Source organism: Chelonoidis abingdonii, chromosome 24, assembly GCF_003597395.2.
Source record: "Chelonoidis abingdonii isolate Lonesome George chromosome 24, CheloAbing_2.0, whole genome shotgun sequence".
NCBI lineage: Eukaryota > Metazoa > Chordata > Testudines > Testudinidae > Chelonoidis > Chelonoidis abingdonii.
In genome coordinates this window covers 15,821,926-15,843,116 of record NC_133792.1, presented here as the reverse complement: position 1 = coordinate 15,843,116, position 21,191 = coordinate 15,821,926, and the positions used below count along the sequence as shown (strand labels likewise).

The 21,191-nt window shown below is 44.5% G+C and overlaps 2 protein-coding genes across 4 annotated transcripts in view; one reads left to right on the top strand and one right to left on the bottom strand.

Moving 5' to 3' along the window:
• UCK1 (uridine-cytidine kinase 1) overlaps positions 1-4,425 on the top strand; it is a 30,752-nt gene extending 26,327 nt beyond the window's left edge. For all 3 annotated transcript variants that reach the window (XM_075060663.1, XM_032797934.2, XM_032797933.2), the window contains one exon: positions 286-4,425. In XM_075060663.1, coding sequence (XP_074916764.1) covers positions 286-473 — 188 coding nt within the window. In that variant the 3' untranslated portion in view covers positions 474-4,425. The remainder of the gene's footprint in view (positions 1-285) is intronic.
• Positions 1,975-20,799, bottom strand: POMT1 (protein O-mannosyltransferase 1). Its single transcript, XM_032797931.2, has 19 exons — positions 20,630-20,799; positions 20,176-20,282; positions 18,823-18,873; positions 17,893-18,039; positions 17,033-17,144; positions 15,496-15,561; positions 14,759-14,852; positions 13,809-13,964; positions 12,196-12,326; positions 9,006-9,101; positions 7,240-7,332; positions 6,128-6,224; positions 5,940-6,032; positions 5,303-5,423; positions 4,820-4,917; positions 4,078-4,191; positions 3,279-3,405; positions 2,559-2,736; positions 1,975-2,238 (listed from the first exon to the last, which is right to left on the bottom strand). The coding sequence occupies exons 1-19, from the start codon at positions 20,749-20,751 to the stop codon at positions 2,064-2,066; spliced, it is 2,178 nt and encodes a 725-aa protein (XP_032653822.1). The 5' UTR covers positions 20,752-20,799; the 3' UTR covers positions 1,975-2,063.
• Positions 20,800-21,191: the final 392 nt, after the last annotated feature.

Sequence of the window (21,191 nt, the reverse complement as noted above, 5' to 3'; positions counted from 1 at the left end):
TACTGAACACTGTTGTACAGTGGAGGAGGCAGTGCTTAGAAACTGACATGGATTATCTCTAACTTTGTTTGAATCAGGACTATAGGTTTTAGCATTATGCTGTCGGGATCTGACCCCATTACAGTGGCTCCAGATGCAAGCCATACCATTGCAACGAAGAGTAGCTGGTTCACACATTGACTCAGACTGGGCTGTTTGTTAGAGACACCTGCTCAAAAAAAGAGTGGAACACAGAGCGCAGCCAACAACTTGCATGTGATAGATACTTACTCTTCTTTTTCGCAGTTGCTATAAACCTCATTGTGCAGCACATCCAGGACATTTTGAATGGCGACATCTGCAAGTGGCAGAGAGGGGCGATGAATGGGCATGGTCGGACTTACAAGCGAGTGTTCCCTGAGCAAGCAGAGGGCAGCACCATGCTGGCAGCTGGCAAACGATCTCATCTGGAGTCGAGCAGCCGTCCCCACTAACCAGGTGGGGGGGCTGAAGAAGTTGCCTCTGTTCCAGACCAACCTTTTTAACAAACTGGTTTGTGATGTGCCCGTAGCAGTTTAGGGGCAGATTCAAGAGGGGTGGGTGTCTCTCTTCACACAGAGGAGAGGAAGGAGCTGGGTTATTGACCCAGGACCTGGTGTTAGATGGCACTGTTTGCTGAAATCCCCCTAGGAATTAACTCTAGTGGGGCACAAGATTAACGATCTCCCCTCATGGTGCTTTTCCTTAGCAGCATGCTTGGCTGCCAGGAAAAAAACAGCTCTTTGTTCCATGTGAGACGCAGCAAAGAGCCTTGTTTTTAAACAAGCAGGTAAACTGCCCTGAGATTTCCCTTCTCCACAGATCCAGCATTGCCATGGACAGAAGGGCCACAGTTCACCCTTCTGTGTGGGGAAAAGGAATGACCTCTGCCAATAATGAGAAGTCTATTTTACTCAGGGCGGAGGAAAATTAGGCTTCTCTTGGGCAACAGGCAATTTACAAAGGAGCAGTGGGGCTCCACCTTCCAGGTGAGGTGTTTTGTCACGAACTACACTCGCTGTAGCACAGACTTTAGTGTTTGTGCCCAAAGCACAACTAGGTGGAGTGCCTCATCACAGGAAGGCTGTACCCAATTAGTACTGAAGTGTTCTCCCAGGTCAGAGTCTGCTGGGCCAAATTCATTTGCAGACATGGTTTATAGCTCTCATTCCTTCCCCAAAGCCACGGTAAAGCTCAGGCATTCAGCTCAGAGTGCTGTGGCACATCCTATAATGAGCAGAAGGAAGGCTGAAAACTTAATGTGAAATCCCAGGCTCTAGCTTATTGCTCCTTGTCTCATTCCAAACACCAATTGGTACCTCTTGTCTATCATGTATATAGTCTGTAAATGCAGGCTTAAGCCTAGCAGGAAGAATTGGTTATTGTTGAAGATGAACTTTTTTCATCTCTTATAAAAGCAAAGCCTGGCTCGAGTGGTTGTGCTGCTTAGATTAATAAACCATGAAAAAACAACAGTCACATGGATGAAAGTATTTTCACACACACACCCCTGCCAGCACAGACATACCCCTTTGGGGCTCTTCTTTAAAGCTCCTACTGAGACCTGTCCTTTGGGTGTCTAAACAGCAAAGGGAGCAGGAATGAGCAAACAAATGCCTGTGTAGTGCTGTTAATTAACTCTCAGCCATAGGGCCTTGGGCACCAGTATGCTCTACTGTGTTGAGGGTAAGTCAGTTAAAGCTTCAGTGAAGTGTCACTAGGGTCTCTTCTAAATGCATCTAGTCTAGTCTTCCCTCCAAAGGTGGCAGCCTTGAGCAACAGGCTCGTGGTTAGAACATGAGGAACCGCTATAGTAAACAATCTAGGCACCTGTTCTACACAAAATATCAAGGGTAGTTTGAGACATTGCAGCTAACCTCTAATACTGTAGACTTGTAATGAGACTGTCAGGCTACAGAGTCTTACATCATCTGCCCCATGGGGATGCATTTCTTACCAACATAAATTACAAGGCTTTTTACCCTATCAAGAAATGAAAGCAGAGTTACTTGTAAGCATGATCAGTTCTATCTTGACAGGCTCCACTAGTGTTTGCGGATCAAGATGTCCCAGCTGTCCTTCCAGCGCAGGGCCCTTAGCTCAGCTGCTGAGAGGATAGGCTCCCCATATGTCAGTGGACTGAATGTGCGATAGACCAGGTAAATGGAAGAGAACCAGGCAACGATCAAGGCACTGAACATGTTCTTAGGGAGTTGGGATCTGAGAGAGAAAGAGATAAAGTTTTAAAGCAAAGCTACATAATCTAATAGCAAGAGACTAGTGTAGCAATTTGGAACTTTGCACTCTGCTACCTGTTAGAGTGTGTCTTCTCACCTCCAAAGAATTGAACTGCTAAACAGGGCTGCAATTTACCTTGCCTAGCCCTGTACAAGCATTAACTGAGTAATTCTCCTCTGAGAGGCAGGGCAGTGTTATTACAGATGGGACATATTGCAATGTGCCCAAAATCAGTGCTGCAGCTGGGACTAAGAACCCCACTAATTAGAACAGCAGGACACCCTGTAGAGTGCCCTGGGTACCTGCAGAGGTGATCGGTCAGATGCTGAAGTACAACAGGAATCAGGAGAATTTGGAAAGTGAGAGCGGGCAGATAGTGGTACAGGAAAAGTGTCTTCTCCATCATGAAAAAGGGGAAGTAATTCACAGCCCAGCCTCCCACGCAGAGTCCTCCAGCTGATACCCAGAGCCTCCATGCATCTACAAGACAGAAAGGGCAACACACTGCTGAGCACTAATCTGGACTCCTGAGAGGGTCTGCTACCAAACACCCTGGAAACTAGCAACTGTAAGGACAGGCAAATTTTCGAAAGTTCTTATGTTGCACACATGGGAATGGCTAGATAACATTTCCCTAACCACTTTGGCCAAAGGTTATGCTGGGTAAAACTGCATAGGATCTTTAGTAGTCATACATATAGGTCCTGTCTGCTCTGCATAAGGGCACCTCTAAAATACCCAGGGCAGGTGAGCTCTGATGGATTCTAAATCTGATCCTTTGAGCATTAAAGCATCCAGGAAATGCATTGATACTATATTCAATGTAATCTCCCAAAGAAAGGATGGTGCCCTGCAATAAAAATTTCTGTCAGGAGAGCGCACAGCTCATCAAGCTAACCAGGGGAGGTGTCTAGTTCTTTGTCATAGAGTATCTGAACCCCAATTAGAATTCTCTCAGGTTCTGTGCAGCAAGGTGTCAGCTACAGAAGTAGCCTTGTACAGAGCAGTTTAAGGGATCAGACCTTCAGGGATGTCACAAATCTTTCTCCGTCGTCGAAGCAAATACCACAGGAACAGACACACATATACAAGAGTTGCAACATTAGCTGAAGCCCAGGTGAGAATGTTCCCAATCAGGTGGATCTGAGCCTGTAGGATAAGAGGCAGAAAACAGCAGTGATTTTTTACTACAGAGAGAAGCCAAAAACTAAGTATTACATAGCTGTATAAACCCAAATCCAAAACCTCAGAATTTACCTGACAAGCTGTGGCATCCCTGTCCATCTGGCTATTGACAGTGGGGTGGCTGTATTATTCCATAATTCATTTTTATATATGGCATTTGAAAGAAACTGTCAGTGGTGGACTGATGTTCTACACTGGATCAAGTGAATATTAAATTGCAATTTTCCCTTAAAGTGTTAGCAGAAGAGAGTTGTTTACTTAAGGAACAAAGCTGTCAAAAACTGAATGGCGTGCCTGCAGAACTCTCTAGTTTACTTTCCTACTGCTGGGCAGCGAGTTATATCAACTGTCCTATCTGACATTGTAAGAAACATTTCAAGAGAATGTGGGAGGGGGAAAGGAAAGCTTCTATTAAATTAAAATGTGAAGTGTTTGTTTTACCAAAGAAAATTATTTGCTTTGAAACTCATAACAGGTTTCTACCCACCACTATCTGTCAGAGACAGCCTAGAAGAGAGACCAGGAGAATTCAGCCTGATCTCTTTCAAACATTCTCACCCCGTTCATATCTTCCATTTCAGACTTCACATAATCCAAATGAGCAAACCAGATTTAATATATGATACACATACTTACACCAGAGATAGGGTGGAACCAGTAAGCAATGTTTGTATCCATAGTGATCCAGTCTAGGGGGGAAGAGCTGTACTTATGTTCTGTGTCTTCATTTTTCAATGTTAGTATCTTCCACTAGAACAAAGCAATCAGAGGACTTTCAGATTTGGAACTACACTGAAGACACCTGGCATGGATGAGCAGTCCCACGCCTACAATGGCCAGGCAAGTTTCTGAGCCAGATGGGGTTGTCATTACTGTATTTGATTATAATTTTTAATGAATACTGGTTCCTTATTAATTTCTGAATGTTAGTAAGGGACATCAAGCGCAGTGATAACACCCATTAAAAATCCATGTTAAGGCTGAGTCTTGGAGTGCTCTATTACTGAACAGTTGAGTTATAAAGCATGCCATAGATCAGCATGCTGGATAAACTAAAAACATTTTGCAACATACATTTTCAGAACTTCACAATCAGTCTGGTCAGCTATGGACCCTAAAATCTCTCCTTGTCTTTCACATCAACACCTACCTTCAGAAACAGCCCAGAGAAAACACGGCAGTGGCCCCTACAGCTGTTTAGTTTTGTTCACGTCTTTTCTGATGGGGAAGGTGAGAAAACAACTCTCCCGCTAATGACTAAGCAATGGCTGTTATCAATCCGAAGCACCCGTCACAAATATGCTGCATAGAATCCACTGCCTAGCATGCAGTGAGGAATCACATCCCACCTCTGTTCCTGTTCCCTTGGCCCAGTCACCTGCAGTTCTGTGAATCTGGCCATGAAACTGAGGTTTTTGCTGATGTCAGCCTGCGTGGGTGAGTGCAGCTCCACTTCCCGCTCCTTCTGCTCTTGGCCTGAAAGTGCATCACATGGCTCAGAAACATCCAACATTCCATAAATCCTCCCTCTCCTTTGCTCAGAGGGGCCCTTTTGCAATGAAACTGGTGTGATTCCAATGTGCAAGGAAGGAGGGGGACAGTCTGCTCAAAGGGTGTGTGTTCCTAAACAGTCCAAGTCACGTGGGGACAAATCCCTCATCTCCATGTCCAGCCCAAGTAACTCAACCCTCCAGGCTGTGGGAGTGATGGCAGAGCTATCCTACAGCTGTTACTCCAACCTACAGGCTAGGTTCTATGGCCTTCGCACCACTTATAAATGCCTTTCTGTACTATGTCTAGCTCCTTTCCCCTGAAGAGGAAACCCACACATTATAATCTATAGAACTCTACTGAGACTTACTTTTCCCGTATCTGTGTTCCTCCACATTCCACAGCATGCTCTGGTGATATCCTTTGGACAACTTCTCCCCAATGATCTCCAGCTGCCGGTAGCCCCACTCAGGTAGAGATGCACCACTGAGCTGAAAAATAAAAATGAAGGCTTAAAGAAAAGGCACAATCCTGCCAAGTTGTTCCTGAATTTCAGACCTATTGCTTGAGCTAAACAGACTCAGCCTTAATAGGATGGCAGTGGAGTGAGTGCTCAGTAGTGGCAAAGACAAATGTGGTAAAAGAGCTTAGATCAACTAGTAAAGTGGATACTGTCTCAAACACCTGCCTTAAATGTTACCTGTGAAGAGGAATTCTTAAGCAGACCTGTCCACCACCTGCTGTTAATGATGCAGCCTCTACTTCTGACCCACAGGCTGATCCTCAAATGAGCTGAGCACTTGCAACATCCAATGGAATTATGCAGTGTTCAGTCTGTAACAGATCATGCCATTACAGTCCTTTCACCAGACTGATGTCAGACCAAGCTGATAAAAATACAGGGCTTTTTCACTTTAAGGAGGATTAGTTTTGGACACAAATTGCATGGACCCTCGGGATGACTACAAGGGAAGAGGAGAAGCCTGATGTACATAAAACTCACTTACCTTCAGCACTGCTGAGGTATTCACATGGACAAACCTTACTTCAGATAAAATGGTCTTCCACACATCTGTATCTGATTCCCGATTTACAATTTCCTGCAAGAGAGGGATGTCTTTTGATCTTTACTTTGTCTTAGATGTTTCCCAATAGGAGAAAAACCTCCCTGCCCCTCACCCAAGTTTTCACTCACCACTCTCCAGAGGTTCTGTGCTGGCATGGAGATGTTATAATCAATGTAACAGGAGATTTCCTGGGAGTGTGGGCTCAGAGGTGCAGCAACATCGTGTCTGCAATATCCATAAAGTAAGTGTCCTGGGCTATAGTCTCTGTTCATTTCACAGGGTTATTTAATAATCAAACCCCACAAAGCTACTCGGGGGTACAGAAATTCTGCAAGTAAAAAGCCAAACAACCTATTGGCACAAATCAAGCAGCATATTTGGGGGGTCAAAGAAAGGGAGGGGGGTCCTTGTTATAAAGGGCCATAAAACAGCATTGGAGGAAGCTGATTTTGCCAGCTACCATCCTTGGTAAAGCACAAACACCTCAATTGGGGCAAACAGAAGGGTAGCTGGAATAGTAACCGTCTTCAGTGGGGTTTCTGAGAACAGAACAACTGGCATTCCTATGACCCACTTGGGCCTGGAATGAGCACAAAGAGAACCAACATTCAGGGTTCAAATGCCCCACCTCCTAATGTAGGTGACTGAAGTCCATGTGGACTCTTAAGAGACCATTTTTATAATAATGCAGCCTTACAAAACTGTCACACACACACTGCAGCCAGGCACATGAGGTGCAATTTCCAAGTGTCTACATGACTTGGGAGCACCAAGTCAGCTGAAAACCACATGCCATGAAATTCAGTGGGATGTGCTGCTAAGTCAATTAGGCACTTCTGAAAATCCCACTCAAAGTCCACTCACCCACCCTTACCATAATGGTGCGGGTGGTGCTGATGCAAAAACTAAAAAGACCTGCCTGTTGGGGGGAAAAAATTACCCAGATGAGTGGGCATGTAGAAATGTGGAACACTGTCACAACGTATATTAGACTAGCTGGGACCTCAGAGGCCTCTAACACTTCTAAATACTCCATAAATGGTCTGGCATTTGCCTTTTGCAGCTGGCAAATTGTTTAGTGACAGACCTGCTGTATCCAGGCCTATAGCTGAGTATACTGCAAGAGCCCAGGAGTGTCTTAGGGAGAGCACCAGCACTCCCCAGTGTCCCCCTATCCCTACACAGACACCTAGAGAAGCAACAACGCAGAATGAGCCAGCAGGCTGGGAGAAGCACATACGTGTTGAGGTAACGAGTTGTGATGCCGTGGACCAGTTGCACAATATGCCCATGTCGGACGGGACGTGGTGGGTTACTCACCACCAGCTGCTGCCTGCCAGGGTGACAAACCAAAAGAAATGTTTCAATTCCCCATCACAGCTAGTGCCAACTAGTGACTATTAGCTTGAAAAGCCTGGAGACCAGGACAAAAGGAAGGAGGAGAAACATTTGGACAGTCAGATGAGAAATCTGAGCTCCTTATGGGTTACAGCTGCATGCAGAGAAAGTTATTGGACACTAAACAGAGAGGGGGACAGGCTGACTCAGGGAATCAGTAATGGGAAACAGAGCGTTTAGCCCTCTTGGTGGCTGGCCTGAATCCAGGTCAGCCAGTGGTCACCAAAATTTATTTCCATCTAACAGCTGACTGATGGCTTATATGAAATGAGTCAGTGGCTTTAGTCAGGTCTGACACATATCCTTATCACAACGGACGCCGTCACTGGGCAGTCTCCAAAGAACGATTAAAGCCTGCGTGGATCATGGAGACACAACGCCCCTCTCACCCTAGACAGGTACAATGCACACTGGCAGGGGTGGTACCCTGAAGCTTCCCCAGCTTTCCCTGTACTTAGCAGCTCTGGATAAAGAGAAAATTTCACTCCCCAGGGCTGTCGACCCAGCAGTTTTCTGTACAGGTCTACACTTCAGTGCCATTCCAGCACAGCAATATTGGCAAACAATCCTAGTCTGGATGCACTTTATATCATCAAAGTATCCTTTTGTTGGTACAGCTTATATCAGTTCCCCCAGCAAAATAAGCTATACGAACAAAAGCAATGTTTTGCCAGTTAACCTGTCTACAGTAGGGTGTTGGCTGGCATAACCCCTAATTGACAAAATTTAAGAGCAGACCAGGCTCCTGACTCTCAGGATACACACACACAGCATTCTCTCTAATTTGGGTGGATTTATCTCTCATTCCTAACTTCAAACACAAACAGATACTCAAGTACAGCCAGTGTCAGCCCTGCTCACTGCGACCTGCACACAGATTTTAGAAGCAGTACTTTGTTTTGTTTCACATGCTAAATGGAATTCGAAGCGTCTCCCATCAGTTTCATTTCTCTTTACAGTTCCCTTAGGACCCCCAGGTCCCATGCCTCTGGCAGGAGCAGCTCTTTTTTTGGAGCACCCCAGTGCTGCTCCTAAGTCAGCCAGAGGGGTGATAGGGACAGCCAGCATCTCTCTACAGCTGAGTGCCCCCTCCTGCCTATGCAAAAGAGATTTAACTGAAGCCCAGTTCTAGTCACTATCTGGTGGTAGGAGATATTTTTCTGGAATTAAACTTATGGTGACTTTTCTACTTCTCTTTTACTCTTGCTGTATACAAATTATGCACCCTTGTATAATACTTTCCATCCCAGAAACTCAAAGCATTTGCAAATAGTCATTAAATCCTTCCAGGACCCAGGAGATCCAATAACACTATCATTCCCATTCAACAGATGGGGGAATTGAGATGAAGTAGTGAAGTGACTTACCCCAGGACATCCAGTGAGTCAGTGGCAGTGTGGGGAACACAACTTGAGACACAGTCCTGACTCCCAGACCCATGCTCAATCCACTAGACCACAGTTACTTCTCTAAGCCTATGGAACCCAGTATTCCCAGCTGGCGTCCAGTCCCTGTACTAATCAGGCGTAGCCCTGCTTAGCTTTTGGGATCAGTTTTCATCAGCAGAGCTCAAGGTATGGCACTTAAGCATGTTTCCTGTATACTCACATCCCAGGATCCTTAACGATCCACCAGTTATTGACATCCTTGAAGGGGTAACAAGTCACCTGCTGTTGGTGGGAGCTGCCTCGGCCATTCTCGTACCTATATGGGTTGGTAAGAGGACAGAACTCTGAGGGGATGGTACATCTCTGTTCCCTGTGACTGTGTGGAACCGAGAGCAGCCTCAGATTAAACTAGCAAGTCTCATTCAATGACCTAAATCAGCACTACACCACTGGCTCTGTTCTTTCAAAGACAGCTGAAGAGACAATATAGAGAGCAAAGCGCAGGAGTCACAGCACATCAGATGTAATGTAATACATGTGCTGAGGCCAAGGCTTCCGAGGAGCAGAGTGCACCCAGCCCTCACCGTGTTTTCTTGTTTTCCAATCCGAGGGGAGCCTGACAACCCAATGCTCAGACCCTCTCTTCCATGCAGTGAACTGTGCTGTAATATCCATGAAGGGATGGAGTGGGTTGGGCTATCAATGGCTTTGGCCAGTGCTTGGGTAAAAATGAATTAGGTGGAATGATTAAAGCACAGGACTTGAATAGGGAAAAGACCTACTAGCTTCTCTTTTCCAGCCCTCCAGGCTAATGGAGGATGTGTCCCTGCTGTCTAGTCCCCAGAGGTCAACCCTGTCTAATCTGAAATGCCAGAAAAAACAGCACTTCCAGTGTTTCCCTTGGGACCACTATCCAACAGTGCAGGAAATCAATAGAGGTAATTTTTCTTTACATATACCCCATAAATCATTCTCTCATCCCCACAGTCACTGTTTAGGGCAAGTCTACACTCCAAACTTGGATTGGTGTAGTTTGATGAAGACGCTCTCCTGTTGGCTTAGTAACTCCAGCTCCGTGAGAGGGAGTAGCTATGTCAATGGGAAACACAGAGCTGTCTGCACCGGAGGTTAGATCAGTGTAACTACAACACTCAGGGGTGTGCATTTTCCACACTCCTGAGTGATGGTTATACCAAAGTAAGTGTGCAGTGTAGACCTGGCCTTAGTCAATCTAGACTCATTTTGCTCTGATCTTAGAATCCTCTCAAGTTTGTCAGCATCAGTTTGGTATTGTGATGCCCAGTATCATATGCAGTATTCTAGCTACCTTGCCAAAGAAGCTGCATGAAAAGGGACTGTCATCTCCTTACTCTGGGAAAAAGTAACATTCTCTGTATAGATAGCCAAAACATTACATTGGTCTACTGGCTGCAGCATCTGATGGGAAACTCATTCATTCCATTTTCTCTCCACTACCAACCAAGATTTCTTTTGTAGATTTACAGCTTTCCAGATACCATTCCCCCCTCCCGTGAGCTGAATATCTGCATTTCAGATTATTTCCCCACCACATATATTAGCTTCCATTTGACCAAGTCAATGTGATTTTGTCTCCCTGCCCAGCTTTTAACTCTGGGTTTTTTTTGTCCTCTGTACTCATTTGGCATTTACAACACGTCCCAACTGGTATCCAGAAAAGTACTCTTCTTGCTAATTGCTAAGGAATATGGTAGTAACACTGATGCCAGTTGCATCCCACTGGATGCCTTTTGCATCTCAATACAGTGCTGGTTTTCCTGATCCTTTTAACCAATTTCCAGGCCATGTAACAGTGCTCAAATTCTTACCAATTTACATTTCCAAGGACAATTAGAATCACAGAATCATAGGGTTAGAAGGGACCACAAGGGTCACTTAGTCGAGTAATGCAGCCGACAAAGTGGGTATTATTCACCCACGAAAGCTCATGCTCCAATACGTCTGTTAGTCTATAAGGTGCCACAGGACTGTTTGCTGCTTTTACTTAGTCAAGTGGTTCTCAACCAGGGGTTATTCAGAGGTCCTCCGGGGGAACATCAGCTCATCTAGATATTTGCCTAGTTTTACAACAGGCAACATAAAAACACTAGTGACATCAGTACAAACTAAAATTTTATACAGACAATGACTTGTTGATACTGCTCTATATACTGTACACTGACATGTAAATACAATATTTGTATTCCAATTGATTTATTTTATAATTATATGGTAAAAATGAGAAAGTCAGCAATTTTTCAGTAATAATGTGGCTGTGACACCTTTGTATTTTTATGTCTGATTTTGTAAGCAACTAGTTTTTAAGTGAGGTGAAACAAGACAAATCAGACTCCTGAAAGGGGTACAGTAGTCTGGAAAGGCTAAGAGCCACTGCTCTAGTCAAACCTACTGCCAAGATGCAGGATATGTTGTATCTAAACCATCCAAGACAGATGACTCCAGCCTCCTTTTTAAAACCTCCAGTGAAGGAGCTTCCCCAACCTCCCTAGGGAGTCTGTTCCATTGTCCTACTGTTCTTACAGGAATGAAGTTTTTCCTGAGATTTAATCTAAAATTTAATTTAATCACACCAGGTAACACTGAATACACTACTGAAATCTAGAGCCCCTGCATCACTAGCACGTTCCCTTCATCCTCTCATTTTGGAACTGGATTGTGAAAAGGAACCCCTTTTCTTGGTCTGATCTGTTCTTGTTAAGTCCATGGAGTTTGGTCTTCTGTTACCCTGTAGGTACTTACAAATTCTCTCTTTCATAATCTGGTCTAATATTGTAATAGAGACTGAAGTGAGACTGAATCTAAGGTAAATACTAGGATTTTCCCTTCTCCCTCAACATTTTATTTCCCCTGCAAGTCTCTGGTACCGTCTCTCTTCTCAGTGACATTGAAATTAATTGCCAGTGGTTTGGCAAGCTGATTACAAAATTCGTTTAAGGATGAATCACACATTATCCTAATGTGCCTAGTACATATTTATGTTTTTCAAGCATTTCTTTACCTTGGATTCTATCAATACCTTTATAAACCAAGTCTGCTTGCTGAGTTTAGAAATGGAGCACACCAGACCTGAACATTGGTATTATAACTACGAACTGCTCAATGGAAGTTTACCCCCCAACGCTTCAATAGGAATATTAATAGGCTCCAAAGCCCTTCGTGGAGTAATAACAAGGTTTTGTAAGACATGCAGTAGATAACATACCCTGAAAGTCTGATGTAAAGAGAGACTATGATGCTGCATGGACACAGCCTGTGAGATCTGAACTGTCAGCTCAAGAACAGGAGCATAGTTAGACCCACCCCTTCCCCCTCATCCCTTCCCTTCCTCCCCCCCTCCCCCCCAGTGTTACAGAACAAAACAGATTCCTCACCTGATGGGATAAGTGTTCTTGTGAGAATGGAGCCAGCATGGCACGGGTTTGCCTAAAACATTCCGCAGGGTAATCTGGGAGCCATAGGCTACCTCAAGGGGCTGGCCCTGTGTGATCCGAGCTAGCCCGCCCTAAAAAGCGTAAGATAATAAAGCAGAAGAAAAAAACTCAGAAGCTGTTTGACTCTGAAGAGAGTCATTCACAGCTTTCACGTGTAATATAACATGTTAGTATAAGGCTTGCTGTCCTCGTTATAGCTATAAAATTCCAATCCTGCTACACTATGCTCAGAATCAGAGGGGTAGCCCTGTTAGTCTGGATCTGTAAAAAGCGACAGAGTCCTGTGGCACCTTATAGACTAACTGAAGTATTGGAGCATAAGCTTTCGTGGTGAATACCCACTTTGTCAGACACCCACGAAAGTTTATGCTCCAATACTTCTGTTAGTCTGTAAGGTGGCACAGGACTCTGTCACTATGCTCAGAGGTAATCTGGTTACAGAATGAAGCCTGCAGAATTTCAGGGTCTCAGGGAACATCCCCAAAGCAATCCTGCACCAATAATAAACTAAGGGACTATTCTATATGGGCTCTGGTCTAGTCTATGTAGGTCCTTACACTGCTCTCAGTCCCACAGTCTGAGGATTAAGCAATGTGACTAACATCAGTCTCTACTGAATGTGTAGGTAGAGCCCTGTAAAATAATTTTTTATAATTTTGGGGGGTTTGGAGGGGAATTTCTTGTTATTTAATTTTATCAATTCCCCCATCCACAGTGGGGCTGGTCCTGCCCCCCAGAGGTACTGGAGGATGGTTGAGTCATGCAGGGAGAGTGGGAGGCACAGGGGGAAGGTTGGGTCCTGCCTGAGGAGGTAGGGAGGCCTGGGGGAGGTGTTACACAGCAAGCCTGCCCCACACTCACACAGAAGCTCCTGTCCCTTGGGGGTGGGCCTGACTCCTCGCTCTGGGCACTGCAAACTGACGCATGGGGTCGCAGTTCCACTCATGTTTGACCCATCAATCCTGCCATCATGATGACAGGGGCCAAATCTGAGTGAGTGGTGGGACAGGAACTGCCACTAGAGGGTGAGTTTTTCATTTTATTTCATGTTGGTTTGCATTTGCTAATAAAACGGGCTCTATGTATAGGTGACCCACTGTCTTAGGGACATGTTACTGATCTTCTAGCCCTAACTAGATAGTTTCCCTCCAGTTCTGGGTTTGGGTATTTTTAAAATCCCCTTGTGATTTCATTATTTCATTTACTTGTGAGACTTATTGCATTGACTTCAGTAGTGTTCCACTGGCATAACCAACATGAGAATTTAGCTCTAACTGTGCTCTTATGTGGAAGAGAGGGCATATTTTGTGTGGGACAGCAAACATTGCTCTTGGTACAAAGGAAAGCCCCAGGACAGAGATGCGGACAGAGCTTTCACTTACTATTAGGACTCAGCACTTCCTCACTATTTCAGCTTAAAGCCATTTTATAGCACAATCACAGCAAGATGAGGACAAGGAGCTAATGGTGCTAATTTAGTCCATTTCCACAACAGAGGGTATGTGCACGACCCATTTCCAACATCTCCTTTCCTTCACTCCCACTTTCCTTACCTCCAAGCTAGCCTGGAAAGCACTGGTCATAATCTGGTCATGAGGTCCTGAGCGATATAGCAAAGTCAGGTGAACGTAGAAGAAAGACAGATACATTGCTACTGGGACGACTACCAGAGTTAGTCCCCTTGCCAGCAAATGGCAGAACACAGAAACCTGGCAGAATACAAAGAACTCACTGTTACATCCTTTCAGGTAAGTCCCAGCTTTGTGCAGCTCTCCTCCACTGATAGGTAATAAGGCTAATTCAGCTCAGGATCTCAAAGCACTTTACAGTGTTATTTAATCAAGCTTCACAACATTTATGTGAAACATGGAAGGGTATTCCCATTTTACAGATGGGGAAACTGAGGCACAGACAGATGATGCAACTTGCCTGAGGTCATGCAGCAGAGCTGGGAAAAAGTAAGCAGATGTGTTTATTCCCCTGCTCCCCCACCCCTTTCCCAGCTATTGACGATAACCAGGTACTTGGTTATTTTTAAAAAGGAAAAGGAAAAAAAATCCCCAACTTCCCTGTGGACTTACCACTGCGGACACTTTAATCACTTCTCCTGCAAGGTCAGACTGGAGTGCACAGGATACACTGAAATTGGATAGGTTTTAACCTGCAGACCCTGTCAAACCATATTAAAGATGGGAAGCAGCAGGGGCAGGAGGGCAAGCCACTTCCTGTTCAGAAATACAGTTGGCACCAGAAAAGCTACACATGTACACTTTATCTCAAACTTGACCCTGCTTTTTTCCTATAACGCAGCTGGGCCATAGTTCTGCAAGCAGAGGGCTTCCAGACCATACCAGTAGGCTTAATTGCAAAGCACACCTAGGATTTCTTCAAATGTTGAATTACTAGGTGATGGTTTAGAAGGCTTTTAGCTTGTGCCTCCTTCTCTGGATGCATGCTGTGAATGTAATTACATGCTATTTATCAAGTACATTAGGCTACCTACGTTTGACAAGGTCTGGTCTCCTATCAAGTGCCAGAAGTGGACTCCAGCAGTGGCCAAGAGCAGCATGTAGGTGAAAAGCCCCATGTATTTTACCCTGAGAAGACAGCACACAAAGATCAAACTGGGTTAAACATACCCAGACTATAGACAGGATTTAATGCAAGGTGTATATATTCAAACTCTCTCTTGAGCAAGGAGTTCCCAAGCCCAGCGACACTGGTGCTCCAGTTCTGTATGCTGGTTGAATCAGATGCTTTATGGCTTGGTCTCTGAAGTGGCTATTTGCTTGCTAATGACAATGCCGGAGAGGCTGTTGATAACAAGGCAGCCTATCACAAGGTAGAGTATGGAGGGTCCCTGAACTCAGATAAACACGAAGTTGGGAGTAGGAGTTGAAATCCAGGTCTCAGTTTTTAGAAGGCCCATCTCTGATAGAAGCTACCAATATAGTACCAATATATGTATTTCATTCTTTTCAGTACAACCCCCATCAGTTTGTCTGTCACTGCTTTATGTGGATTGATTTCATTGGCTCATTGATTATTTCAAGGGTATTCAGTGAAGAATAAAACCTGGAGAAGCTTGCTACAGACAGATGTGCCACAACTAGCTGCAGAATCAAGAGTGAGTCTTGGAAAGCTGAGCTCTTGATAACACAGCAAAGCAAAGGCTGAGATGGTGAACACTAAAGCAATCTGGGAGTTTAGTAAAACAACATGACAGAAGTCAGTTCTTACCCAACTGCACAGGAACAAGCAACTCCAGTCAGTAAAAGCCAAAACCACCAGCCTGCAGTGAAGGGGCTTAGATAAAAGGACAAAAGGAGAGAAAACACAGTAAGATACAGGCACCCAACTAGAATTCTATTATGCTAATAGTAGTTTACATCAGGCCTCCTAGGAGAGCGATTGTTATCCTTGGTCTAGGTGTGGATGTTAAACACTTCTCCTGACCTTCAGAAGTCATTCTGAGCACTGAGAGTCTGCACAACTTCCAATATCACAATAAAGCAATGGGCTAGGCCACAGGCTGAGCTATGTTTAAAGGCTATTATTTTAAATGAGGCTCTGCAAGAATCAGAGAACACACACAGCCACGCGAGAAGAGACAAAGATTTCTAAGTTGACTCTGTGCCCATGAGCAATAACAAATGACTAATAGGGATATCTGTCACCCTCTTTATTTCTACGCACAGGGAAAATTTTCCAGACCAGGAACTGGCAATGAGGGAGAAACAGCCAAGGGATTTTTTTTAAATTATAAGGAAACCAAGACAACCCCACTATCATTTAAACAACACTTTAGAACATAAGAACGGCCATACTGGGTCAGACCAAAGGTCCATCTAACCCAGTATCCTGTCTGCTGACAGTGGCCAATAACAAGGTGCCCCCGAGGGAATGAACAGAACAGAGAATCATCAAGTGATCCTTCTCCTGTCGCTCATTCCCAGCTTCTGGCAAACAGAGGCTAGGGACACAATCCCTGTCCATCCTGGCTAATAGCCATTGCCGGATCTATCCTCCATTAATTTATCCAGTTCTTTTTTGAACCCTGTTATAGTCTTGGCCTTCACATCATCATTCTCTGGCAAAGAGTTCCACAGGTTGACTGTGCATTGTGTGAAGAAATATTTCCTTTTGTTTTAAACTTGCTGCCTATTAATTTCATTTGGTGTCCGCTAGTTCTTGTGTTGTGAGGAGTAAATAACACTTCCTTATTTACTTTCTCCTTATCAGTCATGATTTTATAGACCTCAATCATCTCCCCGTTAGCCGTCTCTTTTCCAAGCTAAGAAGTCCCAGTCTTATTAATCTCTCCTCATACAGAAGCCGTTCCATAGCCCTAATCATTTTTGTTGCCCTTTTCTGAACCTTTTCCAATTCCAATATAAATTTAAACTTTCAAATTGCTTGGAAAATTAAATCCTTCCAACATCACTATGAGTGGTCAAGTATCATTATGCTCATTTTACAGAGGGGATTCTGAGGCACAGAGAAATGAAGCGAGTTGCCCAAGACACAGCTACGATTAGATAAGGATTCTTGCCTCCCGGGCTTGAATTTGGACCACTAGCCCACACCCCAAATAAGGTTTGCAGTATACCACGCCCAAGATTATTATAATTGGTGCCAGACAGCCTTTGATGTATTTATTTATATGGCAATTAAAAAAAAACCCAAGCGGCACAAATGTTTTATACTTAAATGATGAATGGCTTATTACAACTAATTGGAAGGTTATCCAACACGCAGGAATGAAAACCAGTTTTACCTGCACTTCTGTAAATTGTAGAACTTCAGGTAGGACAAAATTGCAAGCAGGATAAAAAAGATTAGTACTGATTCCAAGAGCATCAGCCTGGATTGAGTGATAAGAGAGTTCTCTGTTAGAAACAGAAGGAGAAGATATATACACACCAAATTAGGCATAAATTATTGGTAGGAAAACTGTCAAGCAGTACTCATGGCAGCAACAATACCATCAACAATAAGGACTTCTAAAGACCTGCTCAACTGAGAATCAAAGAAACATTTCCAAAGAAAGCAAAAGAAAGATCTTTTCACAGTATTATAAGCTTGATATCAGAAACAGAGCCATGCTCTGTGTTTGAGAAACCTTTCAAGCACAGGAAATGGCAGACGAGTGAGGGAAAGAAGAAAAGACTTGCTGAAATCTAAAGCTGAGGTATGGCCCTTCTGTCATGCATACCCATTCCCAGTATATTACAGAAATCTGAGGAAGAACCTGCAGAGGCTCCTCAAAGGCAAAGAAATAAAGCTGCCCGCATGGCTGTGAGATTTGAACCTTCCTCTTTGTTCAATAATAGAGAGACCTAGTAGTGTCTAGTTAGCAGCAGGGCTGAAACCGCAGGCTGTGCTGCAGGTCAGAATTGAAGTGCATGGGAAGAGCTGTGTGGGGGGCTCAGGACTGAATAGCAGGATACGCTGATCAGGACTGGTGCACTGTCAGAGCTGAGTGGGAGAAGCTACCGCAGCACCCACCTCCTTAACTCTCAGCCCTGCTCTTACTAACTGCCACATGCACTAAAAATTCAGCATGGAAGAATTCAAAGGGGAAAGCGGATCATTCCCCCTCTGTGTGGAGAGTAAGGCTGAAGGCACAATCCTTACCAAAGAGGATCAGGAGGGCAGCTCCAAACGCAGCACAATGGGAGAAGTGCAGCTCTACCAAAATCTGGTATGCTAAAGGCACACATAAGGCACCACTTAGTGCTGGCAGCAGTCGCAAGGACCAAATGGGCACATTCATACTGTACTCTAGAACAGAAAACAGTGGGAGGACAAGAGCATTAGAAGCCTTTGCTTATTGTATCGGTGTTTGCAAGAAGAATCGGATTCGGTTTCATACAGCTCTTCTCAGACTGAAGGTATTGCCCCATGTTGTTTATAAACAAAGGGCTAAGATATCAGCAATGCGAGGCTGTAGCACCATCCTGCAATTTCTTTTACTCACAGTTAGGGGACATTAGAACCTAATTATCTGAAGTAACGTAGGCTAATAATAATAATCCTTCACATTTATACAGTGCTTTCATCTGTAGACTTCAAAGGGCTTCAGAAAATGGGCAAGTATCATTCTTCCCCTTTTTAAAGATGGGTAAAGTGAAGTATGACGTTCAGAAAAACTGAGTATCCACAACTTGAAATGAAATCACTGGGAGCTGTGGATACTCAGCACCTCTGAAAACCAGGCAAATGGGACTTGCACAAGGTGTCACTGAAAGTCAATCTGAGAGCTGGGAGGTGTCTTGATTCTCAGTCCCATTAACCTATCCTCTGGACTATGCTGCCTTTTATAATTACTCCTTACCCTCTTCTGTGATGTGGGATCTTTAGCATCTTCTGAAACATCCACTGCAGTCATGCAGAAGACTTTGATTTAACATCTCTTCTGATGAAACATCACCAAGATCAAGTAAACAAACTAAACAAAAACAAAAGCCCTTCTGCTTCTATTAGTGACTAAAAAATCATCAATCAGCTCTGAAACGCAGCTCTATTCTGTTGGAAGAATGAGACACTGTTAAAATAAGCTCTTACCAGCCCCAATTCTGTTCCACAAGAAGTTTCCATCAAAGCCTCCTAAGTAACCTGAAAAAGAGCAGCAGATGTGGCTAGAGTGAGTGGCACGTGGAAATGGGTGATAAAATTTTGAAGGTTAATTAAAAAACAAATCTCTATGGAGAGTAATCAGAGTTAGCCTCCCACTGCATCCCCATGAGTGTCTCCTCAGTATTTTTATACTTAGATATGGACCATCTCTCCCAGATGCACATCTCCCTTGTAGCAGTGCTTTATTACATGAAAAAGTTACCTTAGGATAGTATGCAGGAGACAATATGAAAATAAACCACACACTGACATGAAAGGGGCAACTGCTTAGTTAATCCTCCCCATTTTATATTGTCTCTTTCCTCTCCCTGGACTTCACACTTTGGGGCCTGAATCTTCTTTTGTTGCCTACTATTCCCAATGCTCTAACCTCTCCAGGTCGTTGAACAGTTTGGTTCGGTCCTCCTGTTTGCCTGGGAGTAAGATAAAAGTGTGGGGGAGAACCTCCATCATAATAGGGAAATGGGTAGAGGTCATGGCAAATGGTACACGTGCAGAGTTACACCACTTTCCCCTCTCCTGCACTCCAAGCCACTAGCCCAGGGGTGGGCAAACTTTTTGGTCTGAGGGCCACATCAGTGTTCTGAAACTGTATGGAGGGCTGGTGTAGTATATTAAATTGCTCTCCATAGGAATGTGCCTCTTAAGGTGCACTATTTACGGCTGCCAGTCCCGGTGCTCTGAGTGGCTTGGTAAGAGGGTGGGGAGGGGCAAGAGGTTTCGGGGGGCCGTCAGGGAGCAGTTGGATAGGGGTGGGAGTCCCAGGGAGCCTGTTGGTGGGGAGTGTGGATGGGGTCAGGGCAGTCAGGGGACAGGGAGCAGAGAGGATTGCATACAGGGTGGGGGTCCCGGGGGGGGGGCAGGGGATCCTGGGATGGGGCAGTCAGGGGACAAACAGCAGAGGGGTTGGATCGGTCAGGGTTTCTGAAGCGGGTAGTCAGGGGACAGGAAGTGGGATGAGGCCAGGCTGTTTGGGGAGGAACAGACTCCCCTACCCAGGTGTAGTGTATTAAATTGCTCCCCATAGGAATCCGCTACTTACAGTATACTACTTACTGCTGCTAGTACTGGTGCTCCATAAGTAGCACATTCCTACAGGGAGCAATTTAATACACCACACAAATGAAATCAGCAAGGTCTCTGTGGAAGAAATTCTGCCCTATCCCTTCTCCTCCACAGGGATAGAATTTGAGAACTGAAAGCTTATCTGCAACCTGTTCCTCTTTCCCCAAAGCAAAGAGCAATAAATGCTTCCTAAATTAAAGTTCAGTGGAGCCCTACCTCCAAAAGCTAGCAGCATATGGCCAAATGGCGGGCCACTGTCATCCACAAAAAAGATCCGCTTCATGTACAGAGACACAAACTGGCCATAGTAAACTTCATCAAAACTGAAACACCACAGAGAAAGAAAAGTGTCAAGTCTAACGGGAAACATCTCACAACATGCCCATACCTTAGTGATGGGGATATTAACTGAGTCCTCCTTTGGCAATCTCAGCAGAGGAACTGAATGGAGCATAGAGATTTGGCATCCCCTTCAGTCCTCTAGGTCAGGGTTGAGGCATGCTGGTGAGGATGCTTGCATTGCCACTGCATGCGCTGAATCCACACCAGGATGTAAATATCCTGAGCCAGCAATCCAGAACCTTTCATCACCATTACATTTTCATTCACAAACTTTAAAGAAAAAAAAAATCCCATGTATTTTAAATGGGAAGTTTAGCGCTGTGCTTACACCACAGCCCGTGGGTAGGAGAGTGCCCAGAAACGGTTTACTAATCCCATCACAGTCAGAGCCACCAGATTCATATTGATCTCTGCAGTGACCACAACAGGCTGCTTCAGGAATCCCAACATCCTGCAGAATGGTTTGGTCAAGCCTCTGAAAGCAAAGTGGGAGAAGAAAACAGCTGCAGTTACCATTCTGATCAGAAATAAGTCACTTATCTAAGGCACTGCCAGCAGTTTAGGACAACAGCATTTCCAGTATTCTCTTTTCCAGTCTGCAAGTGAGATATTTTCTATAGGCAACCTGTGCAACAATAATCCTAAAATGCTGCTCTACTCTAACAAGTGTCTACTTAAAAATGGTAGATACCATTCAAACAGCTTCCACACATACAGTCATTTCCTGCCCTTACGAGTTTCACACATTTTCCCTATTTTTAACTCCTTAGCCCTGCAGAGCAACACAACTCAGCTCAAGGAGAGACTTTTGGCTATTTATCCTGTTTCATCAGCAGCAGCATAATTGTAAAATTACATTTAATATTAGGATGCTTTCTTGCTGATTAAGT